Raw genomic sequence first — 20,752 nt, 5'->3', positions numbered from 1 at the left:
AAGATGGAACATTATAATTTTTTGTTTATCAATGTGAAGGCATTTCTAAACATGCTGTAGTTCTTGTGATCAAAAAACGAAAATGTTTAGCATAAAATGTCTTCATGTCAAATTTCATTCCTAACTATTTTAAATGAAGAGTTTGATGAAGTTTATTTGTAAAACCCCTTCTTTCCACTTCTAACCCATCTTTGTTCTTTAAGACCCCTTCTTTCCACTTCTAACCCATCTTTGTTCTTTAAGACCCCTTCTTTCCACTTCTAACCAATTAAAGAACAAAGATAGATTAGTAGAGGGAAAGTGTCCTAAATTCAAGCATCACAGCGACAGGCTCTTTGTTCTTTAAGCCTGTCGCTGTGATGCTTGAATTTAGGACACTTTCCCACTACTAACCCATCTTTGTTCTTTAAGCCTGTCGCTGTGATGCTTGAATTTAGGACACTTTCCCACTACTAACCCATCTTTGTTCTTTAAGCCTGTCGCTGTGATGCTTGAATTTAGGACACTTTCCCACTACTAATCCATCTTTGTTCTTTAAGCCTGTCGCTGTGATGCTTGAATTTAGGACACTTTCCCACTACTAACTCATCTTTGTTCTTTAAGCCTGTCGCTGTGATGCTTGAATTTAGGACACTTTCCCACATCTAACCCATCTTTGTTCTTTAAATCTGTCACTATGAAGCTTGCATTTAGAAAACGTTCCTACTTCTAGCCTCTCGTTGTACTCTAAATCTGTCATTATGAAGGTTACATTTAAAACACCTTTGTTCTTCTAGCCTGTCTTTGTTATTTTAAACGTTTCGTTATGAAGTTTGCATCTAAAACTCCTTCGTACTTCTATCTTTCTACTTTAAACGTTTCGTTATGAAGTTTGCATCTAAAACTCCTTCGTACTTCTATCTTTCTACTTTAAACGTTTCGTTATGAAGTTTGCATCTAAAACTCCTTCGTACTTCTATCTTTCTACTTTAAACGTTTCGATAATGACGGAATAATATATTTGTTATATATACTAAAGGACAAAAATGCAAATATCAAAAGATAAAGATTTATGTTTCACTGGTCCCAATGATTGGAAATTAAGATACTATCTAAAGGAACTGAGAACAAAGTGTTTTCTTGTTATTTAAATATTTCATAGTAATGCTCTATAAAGTTTTCCACTAAGTAGTTTCAGAGTGTTCTATTTCTTATTATTTTGGTAACTAACTCTACGCTTATTATAATGTAAATGTAGTTGGATGATAACGGATTTGCATGCTTATTTGGATTATACATTTTTACGTTGCTTGTGTAGAAAAACTGGTATTTGCATAAACGTATAAAAAGCATTATAAACAAGTAATAGCTTCAATCTTAAAGTATCTGAAGAAAAAAACACAAAGTTTCGCAAATCTGTGCAATGCTACAGAAAGGACTATTTGCAATAAACGTCCATAACTATGAACTGATTGATTAGATAGAAGACAACTAGTCAACAGAGCCTTCCGCCAACTCTTGAGATACTTCACTCGAATAGCGAGATTTGACCGTCAACGTTGTAAAAAACTTACAGCCCAAGAGAGCTGAACACGCTTTTGAAATAAGGGGATAATCACGTGGGATGAGCGACAAGGTCAGAAACCTCTATAAGTTAGGTTCAGCTGGTCCAGTTTTGAACTACTAACTAAGAAAAGCCTCCGGCTAGAAGTACTCGCCATCTCAAGATTTTTTATTTATTTTTTTGGCAAAGAAGGTTCTGTTAGTGTGTAACAGGTGCTATGTACGCATAAGCTAGCAAAGAAGGATCTGTTTAATGTGTAACAGATATGTACGCATAAGGTGGCAAAAAAGGATCTGATAACATGTAGCAGCTGCTATGTACGTATAAGGAGGAATAGAATGATATTTTAATTATGCATAAATAGCAGTTGTTTCACAATAATGGATCCTTCTTTGCCAAATTATACGTATGATGCAAATGATACACATTGTCAGATCCTTCTTTTCCAACTTATGCGTATATAGCAGCTGCTACACATTAACAGATCTTTCTTTGCCAACTTATGTGTATATAGCAGCTGCTACACATTAACAGATCTTTCTTTGCCAACTTATGCGTATATAGCAGCTGCTACACGTTAACAGATCCTTCTTTGCCAACTTATGCGTATATAACAGATGATATACATTAACAGATCCTTCTTTGCCACTTTATGCGTACATAGCAAATGATACGCATTAATAGATCCTTCTTTGCCACCTTATGCGTATATAGTAGCTGCTACACATTAACAGATCCTTCTTTGCCAACTTATGCGTATATAACAGATGATATACATTACCAGATCCTTCTTTGCCACCTTATGCGTATATAGTAGCTGCTACACATTAACAGATCCTTCTTTGCCAACTTCTACGTACATAGCAGATGATACACGTTTGGCAAAGAAGGATCTGGTAGCGTGTAACAGGTGTGTTGTACCAACACACTAAGACTGATGGTTTTAACTACAATCCTCTTCATAGGACCAGCATGGGTTGTCGTAAGAAGAGTGTTCAAATTACTAAACACGACTCAACTGATTAATTACATCTGAAATATTTCACACTTCATGCTTGAAACCTGTATCAAAGCAGTAAAGTGGAATGTAATTAAAATAGTTATCAGTCTTACTGGGATGTATTACATCTAACAAATCATGTTTTGCTGTACATCATAAGACTTAATGTCTCATAAACAACTAATATAAATAACGTTTGAAGTAAGACTTCCTGTTTCGTAACCCAGCTGACCAAATTAGTTATTTTAATATAAGAAAGTTCGTGTGCTTTGAATGTTTTTAAAAGCATATAAAATATTTCGGCAACAATATATTCGTTTATTTGTTTATTGTTAACCAATAAGTTATCCGTGCTCAGTTTGGCAACAGAGTCACTTTACTAAATGTATGTTTGTTTGTTTTATAAATGTGCGTTAAGCTACACAATGGTCGTCTGCTCTATTCGTCCCTAATTTAGAGCTGTTGATACATTAGAAAGAAGGTTATCAGTCAACATCACCCACCACCCACCCTTCGGCTACTTTACTCGAATAGTGGAATTGACCCACGGCCTCAAATAATGAAGACAAACAACAAAACTCAAGAAGCAACACATGAAATAAACCAAGAACGGGACGAAGATGAAGAACGAATTCCTGACCACACCTGGTTTAACACCTAAACACCTACCACGTCAGATTGGATTGGACTGGAACGTAAACCAAAAACCCTCGTATTCATAGACAGACACGCTAACATACTTTAACATTACTAATCAGTCAAACGTGAATATATTTAAAGAGATAGAATAATCGCATGACGAGTATTCCGAAACTGTTACCCTCTCCGATTTTATGAAGTTCAATTTAGCAAGCAAATCTTAAGGAATAATATTGAAGGAGTAATAGATAAGGAATAATATTGAAGGAGTAATAGATAAGGAATAATATTGAAGGAGTAATAGATAAGGAATAATATTGAAGGAGTAATACAATGTATGTGACTTTGACCAAAAGCGCTTTCGTAATTCAAAATGATATGTGCGTCTTGTTACTTTACCAATTAAAAGTGTCCATTCCCGCTACTTAGCTATATTAAGAAGTGTAATAATTATATTTTATGAAGACTTCTCAAAGAAACGTAAAACACACCTTTCATACAAACGGGTCACGAACACGCACTGTAGTAGCACCTGATAAAATTGGAATGGCTTATTTCGATACAACGAAAACCACGCCCAAATGCACCCTTTGGACTAATTTGTTGCAGATGAAATATGTGATTTAATATTTGATCTTATTGATATGCAACGGTATATTTCAACATAAGGAGGTTCTATGTGATTCTAGATAATATTTTCTATTAATATACTTCGATCACGTATAAGACATGGAAAGAATTTATATTTGCTTCAACGAAAACGTTTTATCTATATAATGGAGTACACAGAATCGTAAGATTGAATATACGAATAACCTAAAATCGCTAACCATTAGAAATATATGTAATTTCCTATTCAAAGTTTAATACAAAAAAAAAAACTTCAGCAAATTATTATTTATTGTTTGTAGCTTCGTTACTTAAAAGTGATTTTTATTAAGCTTTGTAAAGCTTTTATAGTCTTATATCCTCTAGCTGTAGGCTTAAAGACTTATAATTCTAAAATCCGGAGTCCATTTGTTTATTTACTTGTTTGTAATTAAGCACAAAGCTACACAATGGGCGATCTGTACTCTGACCCCCAAGGATATCGAAACCCGGATTCTAGGTGTCCGACTCCCTACGGTTGACATATAATACATAACTCAATGTGTCTTTTGTGATTATCAAGAAATAACACTAATTCCTTTCATTTATTTCATATTAGCATTAGAAACTTAAAGATTCTAAACAGATAAATCAGTACATAATTTTACCATAATTAGTTCTGGTGATTTTTTCCCTACATCTGTTAATATATCTTTCGCCAAAAAAAGAAAAAAAAAAGGACAAGAAGATCATCAACTTTATTCTTTCACATCTTTGAGAGCATTACAGATGGTTACGTTTGAAACATTGAATAAAAAAGGTATTGACATAAAAATGAAATATTTCAAGCTTGGAACAATCACATTAGAAAGAGCGTGAGCTTTAGAACTGATCAGAGTATTGTAAGCAGGCATTATAAGTCCATTTTCTTCACAAAAAGTATAAAAAAATAAAAGAGTTATTGCCTTATGATGAAGAAACTCCATCTAAAAGGATAGATCCAGTTGTGATCTAAACAAGCTCTAGAAATTTATACCGTCATTATTGAAAAATAACTCTAGGGATCTAAGAGCAGTAGTGATTAAAACGTAACCTAATGGTCTAGTTTCAGTTCCAGTCGGTTCTCCGTATGGTGGAGCTAGCTGCAGTAAAAAAAAATCTAAGCCTTCCTTCTTGTGTTAAAACCTTATTCAATAACTAGAATGTTTAGCAGTGTATGTTTACATAACATGAAAAAAATTAAACATTTATTAACAGAAATGACAAACAAATTTGGAGACATTTGAAGAAATTATTTTGTTTTACTTCATCACTTAATATAAGATACACGAATGTAGAGTGTTTTTAGAGAAGCACCCCAGTAGCATAGATGTCTATATACTGAGAATCACTTAAATGGAAACTATTTCGACTAACTGTGACGTAGACTTATGTGATGACCACTACATGGTTGTTAATTGATTAAAATCTCAATTTAGACCTAAACTAACAAATACGCATATTTCGTGATAATATATTGAACAGTCTGATATCAACCAACAAAAATCGATTAACGACATGCAATAGATGTCGAATAACGGCTTAGGAACAATCATGAATACAACAAATTATCACTATTTAGATTGATTTAGATTTTGAGTGTTGCTTTGAATGTTGTCATATTTAAGATAAATGTAAAAATCTATAGACAATAAAATATGTTGAATGATTTTTACAGTCATATTGTTACAAGATTTGAGAATTATATATAACTTAACGTTAATGAAAATTAATCAATGCCTGAATATGGGGTTATTTCTTATAAAATTAAGATATTTACTGTAAATTATCCATAAAAAAATGTAAACAAATAATAAATTTATGCACGATTACAATAACGATGTAATATGAACTGGTGCGAGAAATAGAAGTACCTTGTTCTTTAGACTAAATACCAGTTAAATGCGAAAAAAAATAATCAACAAATATGTTAAACAAGTCCAAGGACAGTGTTAAAATCATCAATAATTTCTTATTTGATACTGACGTACCGAATTTTAGGTAATGATAACGACGCCGTTTTCTTTCGCTACTAATAGTAGATTAAACAAACAAATCTTTCTTACTGTGAAAGTTATAACTTGTAATAAAATATATTTTATTAAACTTGAGTTTAGTAAAAGAGTAGATACGATGTCCTAGTCAGAAAGAAGGATTTAATAGATGTGATGTCATAGTCAGAAAGAGGGAGAGTAGATATGATGTCCTAGTCAGAAAGAAGGATTTAATAGATGCGATGTCCAATTCAGAAAGCGGTAGAATAGATTTAAAGTCAAGTTCATATTAATGATTAAATTATCTACTGAATAAAGCGATTATAGTAACTTAAATGATTTGGTGTTTGCAAAAGTAATTAGGATCTACTATTTAGTTTCGTTTTGAGCTTTTTGACTAGAACATCACATCTATTAAATCCTTCTTTCTGACTAGGACATCGTATCTACTCTCCCTCTTTCTGACTAGGACATCATATCTACTATCCCTCTTTCTGACTATGACATCACATCTATTATCCCATTTCTGACTATGACATCACTTCTATTATCCCATTTCTGATCTTGACATCACATCTACTCTCCCTTTTTCTGACTAGGACATCACATCTATTAAATCCTTCTTTCTGACTATGACATCACATCTATTATCCCATTTCTGAACATGACATCACATCTATTATCCCATTTCTGATCTTGACATCACTTCTATTAACCTCCTTTCTAAACTTGATACCATATCTATTCGCTATTTTTTGAAATAGTTGAAAGCCTGAATTTGTTGAAATAAACAACACGAATATTTCACTTGTCATCCGTAATTTTCAGCAACTTAAAGAAAATCTTCATTTTAAAAAAGTTCTGTACTAGACAGATACTATGTTTTTATTCTTTGTTCATTCATGAACAATGTTTTTAGTTTGTTGGAAAGTAATTCTGAAAGTACAAATTTACAAGATACACGAATATTTTTCTGAGTTATTGTTAACCTGATATAATAACTTAATAAAACCCACTATCTTACTCATTTTTGACACGCATTAATCATAAGTGTATGATAAACTCCACCAATATACAATCACAAATATTCCAGATTTAATGATAATAAAGAGTATAGATATTAGGTATCTGGAAAATTCGTGGATTACAACATGGTGCCTTATTTAGAATGATGACTACAGACCTTCGACAGTTAGACAAATATAAGCTAATGGTCTTGATATTGCTGCAGGCGGTCTAGTTAGGCTAAAGCCTCAGTAACAAATTACGATGTCATTAAAATTCAAGACGTATATATATCTTTCATACAATGATCAGTTACATAAGTCATAACCTGAATAGGAATGGTTTATGTTATTATGATATCACTATTTTTTAAAAATTATATCTCTAACATTAACCGTAGTGATAAATGGGCAGCACAAGAGGGCTTGACCAGTAAAGAAGCTTTTCACATATGATTAATCTATAAACATTTACGTCACGTCTAGTCAGTATATACGCATTATTTGGCGTTTGACTGAAATTAAGAAGTAAAACTACTAATATATTAGCACCTACTTAATTTTCCTATGTTGCTGAACAGAAAACGAGGATTAAATTACGATTGCAACAAAGAGTCTATGCCTCTGCTTCATAATTACTGAATATTTTGATTAATATTATAAATATATCTTCTCAGTACTAAACAGTCTTGTATCAGTATTTGTTGCTGGGAGATCGTACATATATTGAGTCATTAGCATTTGGCTAAATCATTGTCTAAGTGGATTTATTTATTCCAAAATTTCCTTTACAATTACTATATGTATAAGATATCGAGCCTTTTTACGCCCCAAGTTGCACGGTAAACAAAGTGATGTGTGTAACTGTACTTATGAGTGTATAATTTCACTGGCTGAGTCATAAAATATGATAATAATCCTTATGCGTTGTGAGCTACGTCAATTGTTTTTTTATACTTTGAGATTTATCAAGAATGTGTTATTTTAAATTTTTCTCGCGAAGAAAATGCGACGACATTGCTATCGTTCTAAATTAATCCCAATCAATGAATTTCCTGTCCGTCAAATCGAGTTTACGTTACACGACGACATTGCTATCGTTCTAAATTAATCCCAATCAATGAATTTCCTGTCCGTCAAATTGAGTTCACGTTACACGACGACATTGGTCTTCTGAACAACACCGATATCAATAACTAGAAGTAGAGCTAGTTAGACCGTATATTTCATTTAAAAAAAAAAACAACAAAAAAAACAGCAACGAACTTTGGAGAAAAAAAAATGTTAGGTTTTTGCAGTAACAATCACAATAGAATGCACGAGGCTCTGAATAACAGTCAAAGTTATCCAAGCCTGTCATCGAAACCCAATGCTGTGGATTCCACCAACGCTCCTTCACTAGAAAACAAACAGTTTTATTTTGTTACGTCGACTTTCTCCGTAATTCGGTCACATCCGTTATCTCAGTCAAGGGAATACTTTCTGTAACAATAACAACAACGAAAAGCTGATTAACGCCATCCTCATATTACCTTGATGACCCTGTGCACTCCCTGCGGCATCTAAAAATGAAATAAAATAAGTACAATATGGTAGAAAACTTGCTTTAAAACTTGATAAATCTCTAAAGTTTCTTCTGTAATATCTTGTGAAATGAGCGTCTTAATTAAAACCTTAGAACTATTGGTTATTTCGCGCAGTACATTGAAAAAAAAATCCGTATAACTGTCACTTTATTTTCCGTTACATTTTCTTTTGTGTTTTTTTTTATTTTATTTTTTTCATTTAAGTTCGAAAAATACATAAACAGTTTGAGTAACTAGAAAATACTACGGTCTGTACTTCTGAATAGACAGACTGTCTGGAAAATATTAAATTTGACCGGTTGTCTTACAAGACGGTCGAAACGTTTTTCACACTTAATCCTTTTCCAGGCAGACTTTCCCTTGAGAAGTTCACAATATGATTCAACATATGTCAATGAACACTATAAAAAAAGTTAAAATATTATTTGAAATAACTATTTTTTTCTATAAATATTTTGATAAGAACTTCAAAAATCAACCATTCTATTTTAATTATTTCATACCTTCAACCTTCATTATTTTTTCCGACGAAACGGTACGAAATGATGGAGCGTCTGCTGAAACTTCACATCTGTATCTTCCGGAGGTTTCTGTTTGTACGTCTTCTATGTAAACAGTTTGCTGGTTTGACCTAGTGAACTGATGATTAATTGAAATAGCTCAGAAAGATGTTTAAACCTAAGAAATGTCGTAAATGCGCATTTTTCATTAATTATTAGTTTCTATGATGTAATTAAACATAATGTTAAAATTATAAGTGTAGTTTATTATACTATATTGAGGTTACTAAAAACAGTGCTACATATTGTTCAGTGGTTCTATAAACTGAATTAGAGCCTTATTTCATTTTGATGAACATTGAGGAGATTTGTATATATATATATATAAATATAAATCTAAGGGGGACGTTTTCTCTTAGATATTTAATAATGTATAAAATTTGCAATATGTTTACATAGGCTTTAGTGTGGTATTAAGAACAACACAACTAAACTTAAACTTCGACTTTAAGGCAACTTAACTTAGCATAATATGCGTCTTAAAATTGCTCTTTAACTTTGTTAACTAACATGTGTCGAAGAGGATTGATTTTATGAAAGCATTAATATCCTTACACAGGTGACGCATGAAGAATCTTTACTTAGTAAGGAAAGTCGTACGTATCTAATCCGAAAATGGCATAATATGGTTTAAATAAGTTTACAAGTAAATAAATAACTACATTTAATTGTTTTCATGCTTTATATAGTCTGGGACGTGTGAATAATAAAAAATGGGAAATACTGTAAATCTTAAACTAATCTTTTTCTTAGTAATCCAAATGTAACCTTTGTTTGCCTTCTACGTCAGGTTATGTAATTACCTATGTTCGCATTCTACGTCAGGTTATGTAGTTACCTATGTTCGTATTCTACGTCAAGTTATGTAATTATCTTTGTTCGCATTCAACGTCAAGTTATATAGTTGCCTTTATTCGCATTCTACGTCAAGTTATGTAATTACCTTTGTTCGCCTTCTACGTCAGGTTATGTAGTTCCCTTTGTTCGCATTCTACGTCAAGTTATGTAATTACCTTTGTTCGCATTCTACGCCAGGTTATGTAATTACCTTTGTTCGCATTCTACGTCAAGTTATGTAATTACCTTTGTTCGCATTCTACGCCAGGTTATGTAATTACCTTTGTTCGCATTCTACGTCAAGTTATGTAATTACCTTTGTTCGCTTTCTACGTCAAGTTATGTAATTACCTTTGTTCACCTTTATCATAGTTATTGTTCGTAATATATAATTTTAGTCACTGTTTAACCTAACTCATTTTAAGCTGTTATAAATATTTTGAAAACATAACCTAACTGCTCTTACTTTTTTTTTGTTCTTCAGAAGTAGTTTCTGTGTCGATTTATACTGAGTCGGCGTTGTCGGAAATGACGTTAAGCGCTTTTAAGACATAAAATGTTTCGCGATATAATTCTTCAAAAAAAGAAAATGTCTCTTATTTTTTACAATAAAAATCGATTTTAACTTCATTCAAGTGTAATATATAACTACTGTAATAATATATTACCAAACTGGAAAGCTAAATCTTTCATCGTTTTCCTGTTTCGGCTGGCATTCAAAATGATGACTTGCAAAATAAAACGTAAAGTGCTGACAGTTAAGAATATCGTAATGTACCTTACAATTGGGGCTGGAGCTTAACAGCTACTATGAAGTACAGAGGCAGACAGTGTGTTATACAGTGCTATACTGATTGTAGCTCTGTTGAAGATTTAGTGCGAAAATAATAACTTACATCAATCTTTACACCATCAAGAGGAAAAAACTGTCGCTGAGGAGTGTCTTTTGGCACATATCGAAAAAACTCTAAGTCATCTTTGTACCACTTCACTGAATAGAGACTGTCTCTTTCCAGGTCGTAGTTACAGGTTAATCGTACCTTCTCACCGAACCTGGCGCTCCTGGGAACATCGAGAGACAAAATACGCAAACCCTCAGTTGCTGAAAGTGAAACGTGAAAGCGTTTTTAATTTTAACGTATACACGTTCTTTTTTTTTTGTCTGTTTGTTTGCTATTATAGATGTGCAACAGACAAACCTTATTGTTTGTAAATAGCTTTTTTTATGGTTCACACACTTGCGAGTTTAAAGTACCTTGACATGTATCTTAGAAGTTTGGGAATTATATTAAAAATATCATTTTTTTTCCACTAATATGTTTAGTCTATAAATATATTTTCAAAGTGGCAGATAATTTCACATTTTCAACAGTTATGAAAGAGAAGATTGATTATTCTAATCCAGTTCTACCCTTGGACTTTATCGCAGAGTGAGATCTGTTGAAGCCATAAGTTACCCTGCAACCATAATTAGATTTATTTATATTTATTTTCTTAAGATCTTAGATGAAAGCGTATACTTTCATATTCTGCGTCGAGGTGTTGGTTCTGACAAAATAGCTACTTAATGACCAAAATACTCGCCCTTTCAGCTGTGTGGGCGTTATAATGTGACGGTCCATCCCTCTATTTGTTGGTAAAAGAGTAACACAAAAGTTAGCGATGGGTGGTGATGACTAGCTGTCATCCCTCTAGTATTTTACTGCTAAATTAGGGAAGGCTAGCGCAGTTAGCCGTCGTGTAGCTTTGCGCGAAATTCAAAACAAACCAAACAAAAGCCACTTAATGAACTTACATATTTTACAAAGAAACCTAATTAAAAAATTTAGTTAGAATAAAGGAGTCAGGCACACAGATTTGTCATAAAAAGAGCTAACTTTTACAGAAGGATATGCCTTTTTTATTTATGTTATTACTTATTCGAGATGCAATAAAAATGTGTTTGTTCTAAATTTCGCGCATAGCTACACGAGGGTTATCTGCGCTAGCCGTTCCTAATTTAGCAGTGTAAGACTAGAGGGAAGGCAGCTAGTAATCACCACCCACCGCCAACGCTTGGGCTACTCTTTTACCAACGAATAGTGGGACTGACCGTCACATTATAACTCCCCACACGGCTGAAAGGGCGATCATGTTAGGTGGGACGGTGATTCAAACCATAGACTCTCATATTGCGAGTCGAGCGCCCTAACCACCTGGCTATGTCGGGCCCCTGAAATAAAAAAAAGGGATTAAGTATTCCCCAATCTTTTCTAGTTACCCAATTTTACTTTATCTCTTTACACTGTTTATCCTTTTAAATAACTACATGTCCAATCCCTTTATTCTAATTTGGCTTGTTTGTACAATAAATTGTTTTTATCAGACATTACTGTTTTTACAAGTAACATCTCTTACAGGTGTTAGGGTTTGTTTGCTTATTTGTTTCGTCAGTTTTGTGTAAAGCTACTCAGGGACCATTCTGCATTAGCCGTCACTAATTTAGTAGTCATGGACTAGGAAATGACAGCTACTTAATGCCAATCACTACCAACTTTTGAGATACTCTAATCGTGGAGTGGGATTGACCGTTACATTATAACAACCCAAAGACTGAAAAGGGCGATCATGTTCGGAGAGTCGAGCGTCTTAACCACCAGGCCCGGTATTAAGAAGATGTAATTATTGCATTTCAGGAAACATAAATTTATTTGCTCAGATATTTTGTACATGGAAACTGGTAGCTTTTGTACATTTATGAATCTTATTGAATCTTCATGAATCTTATGAAACTGTAAATTAAAAATGATAAAAGAAATTGTCTAAGTTTGTTCGTTTTTTGAATTTCGCGCAAAGCTACAAGAGGGCTATCTGCGCTAGCCGTCACTAATTTAGCAGTGTAAGACTAGAGGGGAGGCAGCTAGCTAGTCATCACCACCCACCGCCAACTCTTGGGCTACTCTTTTACCAACGAATAGTGGGATTGACCGTCACATTATAACGCCTCACGGCTGAAAAGGCGAGCATGTTTGGTGTGACGGGGATTCGAACCCGCGAAAATGGTCTAAGAAAACTATTATTTTGAAGTAAGTTTCACTTGCTATCTTAATTAAAACCTGAACACGTTGAGTTCGTCCATTTAAACATTCTGACTCTGATACTGGAAAAGAACAAGAAGATAAATGATAAAAAGCTGCAATATGAACAAGAAAATAAATGATAAAAAGCTGCAATATGAACAAGAAGATAAATGATAAAAAGCTGCAATATCAACAAGAAGATAAATGATAAAAAGCTGCAATATGAACAAGAAGATAAATGATAAAAAGCTGCAATATGAACAAGAAGATAAATGATAAAAAGCTGCAATATCAACAAGAAGATAAATGATAAAAAGCTGCAATATGAACAAGAAGATAAATGATAAAAAGCTGCAATATCAACAAGAAGATAAATGATAAAAAGCTGCAATATTTTCCCACTCTTTGATTGTTTACCTTAATCTATAACAGATATATATGTATTTAATATTCGGACGTTTCGAGATACACATACTTCCTCTTCAGCGATATGTAATATATAAAAAGCTGCAATATTTTCCCACTCTTTGATTGTTTACCTTAATCTATAACAGATATATATATATATTTAATATTCGGACGTTTCGAGATACACATACTTCCTCTTCAGCGATATGTAATATATCAAAGATTCATACAATGTTATCAATAGAAACGTCGAGGTGATATAGAAATATAAGAAGAATGATTTGGCTTTTTGTTAAGCACAAAGCTACACAATGAACGATGTGTGCTCTGCCCATCACGGGTATCGAAACCCTGTTTCTAGCGTTGTAAGTCCGCAAATTTACAGCCGAGCCACTGGGTAGGGCATTAAAGAAATAATGCAGAATATAAGTAACATAATGTATATTTCAAACAGACACTAAAAAAACAAGCAATCAGAATTAAAATATTAATAATTGATATAGCTCAATTACTGTTTAGTTAGGGCGTTCACTGGATATCAACAGAAGTTCTTTTATAATCAGTTCTTCTTTAGATGAGTTTTATACAAATAGTATGGAAAAAACAACAATCAGAATTAAAATATTAATAATTGATATGAGCTCAATTACTGTTTAGTTAGGGCGTTCACTGGATATCAACAGAAGTTCTTTTATAATCAGTTCCTTTAGTTAGGGCGTTCACTGGATATCAACAGAAGTTCTTTAATAATCAGTTCTTCTTTAGATGGGTTTTATACAAATAGTATGGAAATGTAATGTTTGTACTATTCCTCACGTGTTCCCCAGTGGTACAGTGGTATGCCTGCGGACTTACGACGCTAGAAATCGTGTTTCGATACCCGCGGTGAACAGAGCACAGATAGCCTATTGTGTAACTTTTTGCTTCAGTACAAACAAACAAATTTCCTTGTGTAGTTTCCTGGGAGACACATTTATTAGTTGTATTTGTCCAATACACATGTCCCTGTAGTCTCCACAAGTATATTAACCCATGGACGTAGTAGAAAACGGTTGTTTCCTGATGTTTGTGTAAGTTTGCACAAAGTTACTTGAGTGCTATTTGTGATATTCCTAATTTTAAAGTGAGATCCCAGAGGGGAGACAGCTAATCAATACATCCCAGAGGGAAGACAGCTAATCAATATCCCACCACCAATTCGTGGTCTTGATCAATCGAATAGACGGATTTGACCGTCACTCTTATAACACACCCGTAGGTATTTCTTTTGGGGGGGGGGGCGATAGGGAATATGTCTTTGTGATGCAATGTACTGTGAATCCAGAAATTAGTTTTGTAAACATTGTATAACTTAATTTGGGAGTAAAGTTTCTTAATCAGCTTTACGTACAAAGTGACTTCATCGTTGATGTATTACACATTGCTGAAGATGGAATATGTATGTCTCGAATCGTCTGAATATTGAATATGCTATCAATCGTAGCCGTGGTTTTCTTGTTCTCGATTAAGATTCGTTTTCCATATAATGAATCGATACATTTTAATATGATATATTATTTTAAAATTAATTAAAAATAATATTCCACCTGAAGTGAGATCAAATCCCCAGCTGTCAGGGGAAGCTAGCAACACGGATGCAGCATCTTAGACAACTACGCCATTCCCTCATTTTCAATTTCAATGTGACCTAAGGCGCCCTTAAGTGATCATTTTTAACCTAGCGGATGTGGAGAGGAATTGATCATTAAAAAAATATCATGAAAAACTTTAATACACATGTCACACTTGTCAAACCCTAGTTCGGATTAATATCTTTCAACGTATTTTGATTTCGTGTCGATCGTATTTTGTTTTACCCACCATCATGTCCCAAGTTGAACAAAAAAACACGGCCTGGCTAACTAATGAACGATTATTTGCTGTAAAATTCTTATCAATGTTATAAGTGTAGCTGTCAGTTTGGCTGTCAATTTTGATTTGATTCCTTTAAGTCTCACACTTAATATGTTATTGGCAGAACCTATTTTTTCATACCTAAGGTGTTTTTTTGGTTAGATTCCAGTAGAAGGAACAGTTGTGGCAATACCCCAGATTTGCCTAACTGTTCGGTACTGTATATTGAGTCAGGGTAAATATTATATCATCCTTCTATTTTGGCTGGAATCACTACTGTGCCTCTAGATATCCAGCAGATGACATCTCGGCACTTACAAATTTTACTTTATAATTATTTTATGGTTAAATTTGAAAAAGGAAACGAGTGAGTTTCTAAATGGACTAAATTAACTCTAAACAGAACAGATTTGTTTGTAGTTAAGCACAAAGCTACACAATGGGCTAGTTAACTCTAAACAGAACAGATTTGTTTGTAGTTAAGCACAAAGCTACACAATGGGCTAGTTAATTCTAAACAGAACAGATTTGTTTGTAGTTAAGCACAAAGCTACACAATGGGCTAGTTAATTCTAAACAGAACAGACTTGTTTGTTGACTAGCGCAAAGCTACACAATGGGCTAGTTAATTCTTAACAGAACATATTTGTTTGTTGACTAGCGCAAAGCTACACAATAGGCTAGTTAACTCTAAGCAGAACATATTTGTTTGTTGACTAGCTTAGCTACACAATGGGCTACTTAACTCTAAACAGAACAGATTTGTTTTTAGTTAAGCACAATGCTACACAATGGGCTAGTTAACTCTAAACAGAACAGATTTGTTTGTAGTTAAACACAATGCTACACAATGGGCTATCGGTGCTCTGCCCACCACGGGTATCGAAATCCGGATTCTAGCGTTGTAAGTCCAAAGACATAATGATAAACCTAAATTCGTTTATTACAAGTTAGAGCTTTTACAGTAAGGAAGAATGTTTTTAAAACAGGTACGACGTTTCGATCACTAGTGCAATTATTTTCAAGTACACAAGAATGATCGCACCAGTGTTCGAAACGTCGTACCAGTTTTAAAAACATTATTCCTTACTGTAAAAGCTCTAACTTGTAATAAAATAATACTTACAATCAGTAAGTAAACTCAAAACGAAACTATTAAACCTAAATTCTGTCACTCATTGGTTTCGCTGGAGTTGTGAAAGTTAAAACAAAATTATTGGTGTATCAATTAGGTTGCAGAAAAAGATCTCACCTTGCATGACACTGACTACTGAAGGTCAAGTACAGTTGATAAACACGTTCTACTTGGGTTCATACTGCAGATAAGTCTTGTTTCTTAGAAATTTCCTTGGTAAGACTTACATCATTAATACAAATGTTTATGACCCGGACATTTTAATCAGTACTGCACAAAATAAGTAGTTAATTTTCCAGAAATTTCGAAGTATTTGTTCTAAATATAGCTATGAAAAATAAATAATTACTTACACTTTTAAATATAAAAAGCATTGTCCGTGAAAGGTTTTTGCCTCCTTAAGATAGTTTATTAATAATAAAACATCATTTGTTTTTTTAGATACTTCTCAGTTAAACTGTTAGTCAGTAAAACGTAACTCTTCACTAAATTGAGGTTCAATGAGGTTAACAAATTAATATTATAGATCATATTTAAAAACTTGTAAAGTCTATAATTTACAAGTAAGGATTCTAATAATTCGCACAAATAATTTCTAAACGATTTACGGCTAATAGAATAGAACTTTTTACTTTTTTACTTTTTTTTGAACTACATCAAATATATTTCTCATATACTTTCTAATTTTCTATGATTTTAAGTCCAGATAATTATATCAAGCCCCTTGTACAATATCTTTTAACACTCAACGTAATGACATTTTTACTTAGTTTTCGCTTTAATACATATTTCTCGTTTTCTATTGATTGCGAAGAAATGCGTGTTGCGTTTTTTTTTTCTCTCAAAACCGGCAACCCAAAAGTTTTATCTTATTTTAAAACTAAGATTCTTAACGTTTGCTCAAACATACAATATTATTATTTCACACTCTTGATTAAAAAAGATACTTAGTATTTCATTTATTTTAATGTTCAAATTGATTTTAGGACTTTTTTTTTATATTTTCTCTTCTCGGTACTCTAGAACGTTAGATTTGTTGGCTTACGTTGATAATTCAATAAATATTAATAATTAGCATGGTAAATCATCAAGTATCGAAAGATAATATTAATTTGAAAATAAGCAAAATATTAATATTTTAATGTCCTAGAAATACGTATAATCTTATATCAATAAAACCACGACATCAAGGTATACAAAAATGTGATTTTCCAATTTTGACAATATTGTTACCAGAAACAACCAATAACAACAACAGATTACATAAAACTATGATATGACTACACAGTGTACTATACCACACCAAGATGGTTATATGTTATTATTTGTTGAATATGGAGCATAATATCAAATCAACAAGTTTTAAATACTTGTGTATCTTATCACGAGTGTTATGAGAGCTACTTTTGAAGTCTCAGAATGTAGAATCAATTTTAAGTAATAATAATAGTAGTATGTTAATTTACAGTGAAGCCTCTACACCTTGGAACTGAAGAGCTTGTTAGTACTTTCAACTTTCGAAAATTTAGTGATCGGATTCTTATATTGGATTAACCTGATCTTATTTAACCTTATGAGTCAAAATGAGATTTTATTTTCTAATCAATAAAAGTGTAATAATATAATTTAATAATCATGATATAATTTGGGAATTATATTGTGGAAAGTAATATTAAACATAACTGTCACATGTGTCGATGTATATGTCGAATACTCGGATCTCAGAAACTACCGCACCGATCATCACCATTCATAACTGGGTGATATTTTTATAACTAGGCAGCATTTTTATAGCTGAGCAATAAATAAAACAAATGAAATTTCCACAAAAATGATATGTTTCAGATTTAACCAATAAAGATTACAAAAAGGAGTAAGTTTCAAATATGAAACAATCAAAAAACAAACTTAAAAACATGATTTGTTTTTCTTTAGTGAAACTCTCATGAGTGTTGCAACAGAAGAGCAAGGTACTTTTATTGATAACAGTGTGTCTACAAAGAAATACTTCAATAAAATCTACTCTGTCATGTAACGCTCTGATGATAGCTCATTTTTAAACTAAGATTTCAATAAAATCCATTTTTCTCATGGATGGTAAGCATTATTGAATGTCAAGTATGAGTACATTGTTGTAAAACTGTCAGATAATTCCAGAAAAGGCCGCAGGCCCAATAGCCTTCCGGAGGGCGAGTATTTCTGCTTGTATTACTAAATAAGTGGTTATGGGCCTTATTAATTAGTTAGTATTGGTGCACATTTAAATCAACAATAGACAGCAGATAACGAAATAAAATTCTCCGGTTTAATGATCAGTAAACAGATAAAATATTTTATTGATTTTCCAACAATCATTCTTGAAACCATAGAGGGCCGATGACCCTAGGTAGTATAACATGTTTAATTTATAAGCTTTTAAAATAAACAAAAAATTATCATGTGTTAAAATATATTGTTACCAATGGATGCCGTCTCCCCTCCCCCCCCCTCATTGAGTCAGTGGTAAGTTTAGGGATTACAATGCCAATATCCTGAGTTCGACTCTCTGTAGTTGAAAGAGCGCAGATAGCCTGTTGTGTATCTTTGCGTTAAAACAAACTATCAATACCTACAAAAATATGTACATATATAAATTTTTGGCTTACTGCATTCGGGCCTAATTATTAATTTATATTTTCCGCTTTCTATGGGTTAAACAATTTCATTATAGAATAATAAACTCATTGTTTTTAAGGATAAGTTTTATGCGAATCGTAGGAGAAATATCTATAATTCCGTCAGCTTATCCTGCAACTGAAACACTTAACTTTTTTTGTCTTTAGAACAAGTTTGTTTATCTTTTCCATAATGACCATAATAACGAAAAATATAGTTAAAATAAAACATGAAAAAGAGATTACTTTGGTAATAATATATCTTCCAAGAAAATAATTTATGTCTACAAAGTTTAAGAAATAAACAAAATGGTTCGCTCTTTTAAAATAAAATAATTTTCAAAATTAATTGAACTTCAAGTCTATTAGTTAAAGCTTTTATTCAACAAAATAATATTTTATCCGTATCCATCTGATTGTCCTTTCTGAACATTATTAAATGTATTTCGTTGTAATTGCACATTGTTGTCCTTTCTAAACATTATTAAATATATATTCGCTGTAATTGCACATTGTTGTCCTTTCTGAACATTATCAAATGTATTTCGTTGTAATTGCACATTGTTGTCCTTTCTGAGCATTATTAAATGTATTTCGTTGTAATTTCACATTGTTGTGATCCCTGTGTATCATTAAATGTATTTCGTTGTAATTGCACATTGTCGTCCTTCCTGAACATTATTAAATGTATTTCGTTGTAATTGCACATTGTTGTCCTTCCTGAACATTATTAAATGTATTTCGTTGTAATTGCACATTGTTGTCCTTCCTGAACATTATTAAATGTATTTCGTTGTAATTGCACATTGTTGTCCTTCCTGAACATTATTAAATGTAATTCGTTGTAATTGCACAATGTCGAGTCTCATAATTTTTATTTGAAAGTGTATGAACTCCATCGTACATGCTGACGAACTTATGACATCGTTCATGAGTAGCGAGTCATCATTAATTACCATTCACATAAATCATGACAAATAATCACCTGGAATTGCGATGTTTCTTAGCATTAGGCTTCAGTAGTATCCGTTTTTATTCTCAATAAACACATTAAGCACGGTAGTGTACTCTTATACTATTCTGAGGTTTATAACCATATTTATTTGAACGTTTTCATCAAATATTTTGTTAAAAGAGAATCTATATAAAACGCATAATGTTACCACAATATTATATATATGAATTTTTGGAAATTCTACTTTACTGATGTTAATCGTTTTATGCAATGCATGTATCGTTATTGATTTGTATTCGTACTGAATATAACTACAAATGACAAAAAATATCTGTCCTTTATAACCAAGTAAGTGATACCTATGTATAGGTATAATAATTAATTATTTTTTTACGATATGGGAGAAATTTAATTGTTATTTCAGATTTAATTTAATAGTTACTTCAGATTCAATTTAATAGTTACTTCAGATTCATTTTAATAGTTACTTCAGATTTAATTTAATAGTTACTTCAGATTCAATTTAATAGTTACTTCAGATTCAATTTAATAGTTACTTCAGATTTAATTTAATAGTTACTTCAGATTTAATTTAATAGTTACTTAATATTCAATTTAATAGTTACTTCAGATTCAATTTAATAGTTACTTCAGATTTAATTTAATAGTTACTTCAGATTCAATTTAATAGTTACTTCAGATTCATTTTAATAGTTACTTCAGATTTAATTTAATAGTTACTTCAGATTCAATTTAATAGTTACTTCAGATTCAATTTAATAGTTACTTCAGATTTAATTTAATAGTTACTTCAGATTTAATTTAATAGTTACTTCAGATTTAATTTAATAGTTACTT

At 32.2% G+C, this 20,752-nt stretch overlaps 1 protein-coding gene across 1 annotated transcript in view; it reads right to left on the bottom strand.

Moving 5' to 3' along the window:
* Positions 1–8,225: 8,225 nt before the first annotated feature.
* The window catches only part of LOC111085547, a 22,596-nt gene continuing 10,069 nt past the window's right edge, over positions 8,226–20,752 (bottom strand). The window contains exons 2-4 of the mRNA XM_022384631.1: positions 10,687–10,892; positions 8,897–9,032; positions 8,226–8,369 (exon numbers count right to left, since the gene is read on the bottom strand). Of these exons, the coding sequence (XP_022240339.1) occupies positions 8,275–8,369; positions 8,897–9,032; positions 10,687–10,892 (437 nt within the window). The 3' untranslated portion in view covers positions 8,226–8,274. The remainder of the gene's footprint in view (positions 8,370–8,896; positions 9,033–10,686; positions 10,893–20,752) is intronic.

Source organism: Limulus polyphemus, unplaced genomic scaffold (genome assembly GCF_000517525.1).
Source record: "Limulus polyphemus unplaced genomic scaffold, Limulus_polyphemus-2.1.2 Scaffold460, whole genome shotgun sequence".
In the NCBI taxonomy this organism is placed as follows: Eukaryota; Metazoa; Arthropoda; class Merostomata; order Xiphosura; family Limulidae; genus Limulus; species Limulus polyphemus.
This window is presented reverse-complemented; position numbering and strand designations above follow the sequence as displayed.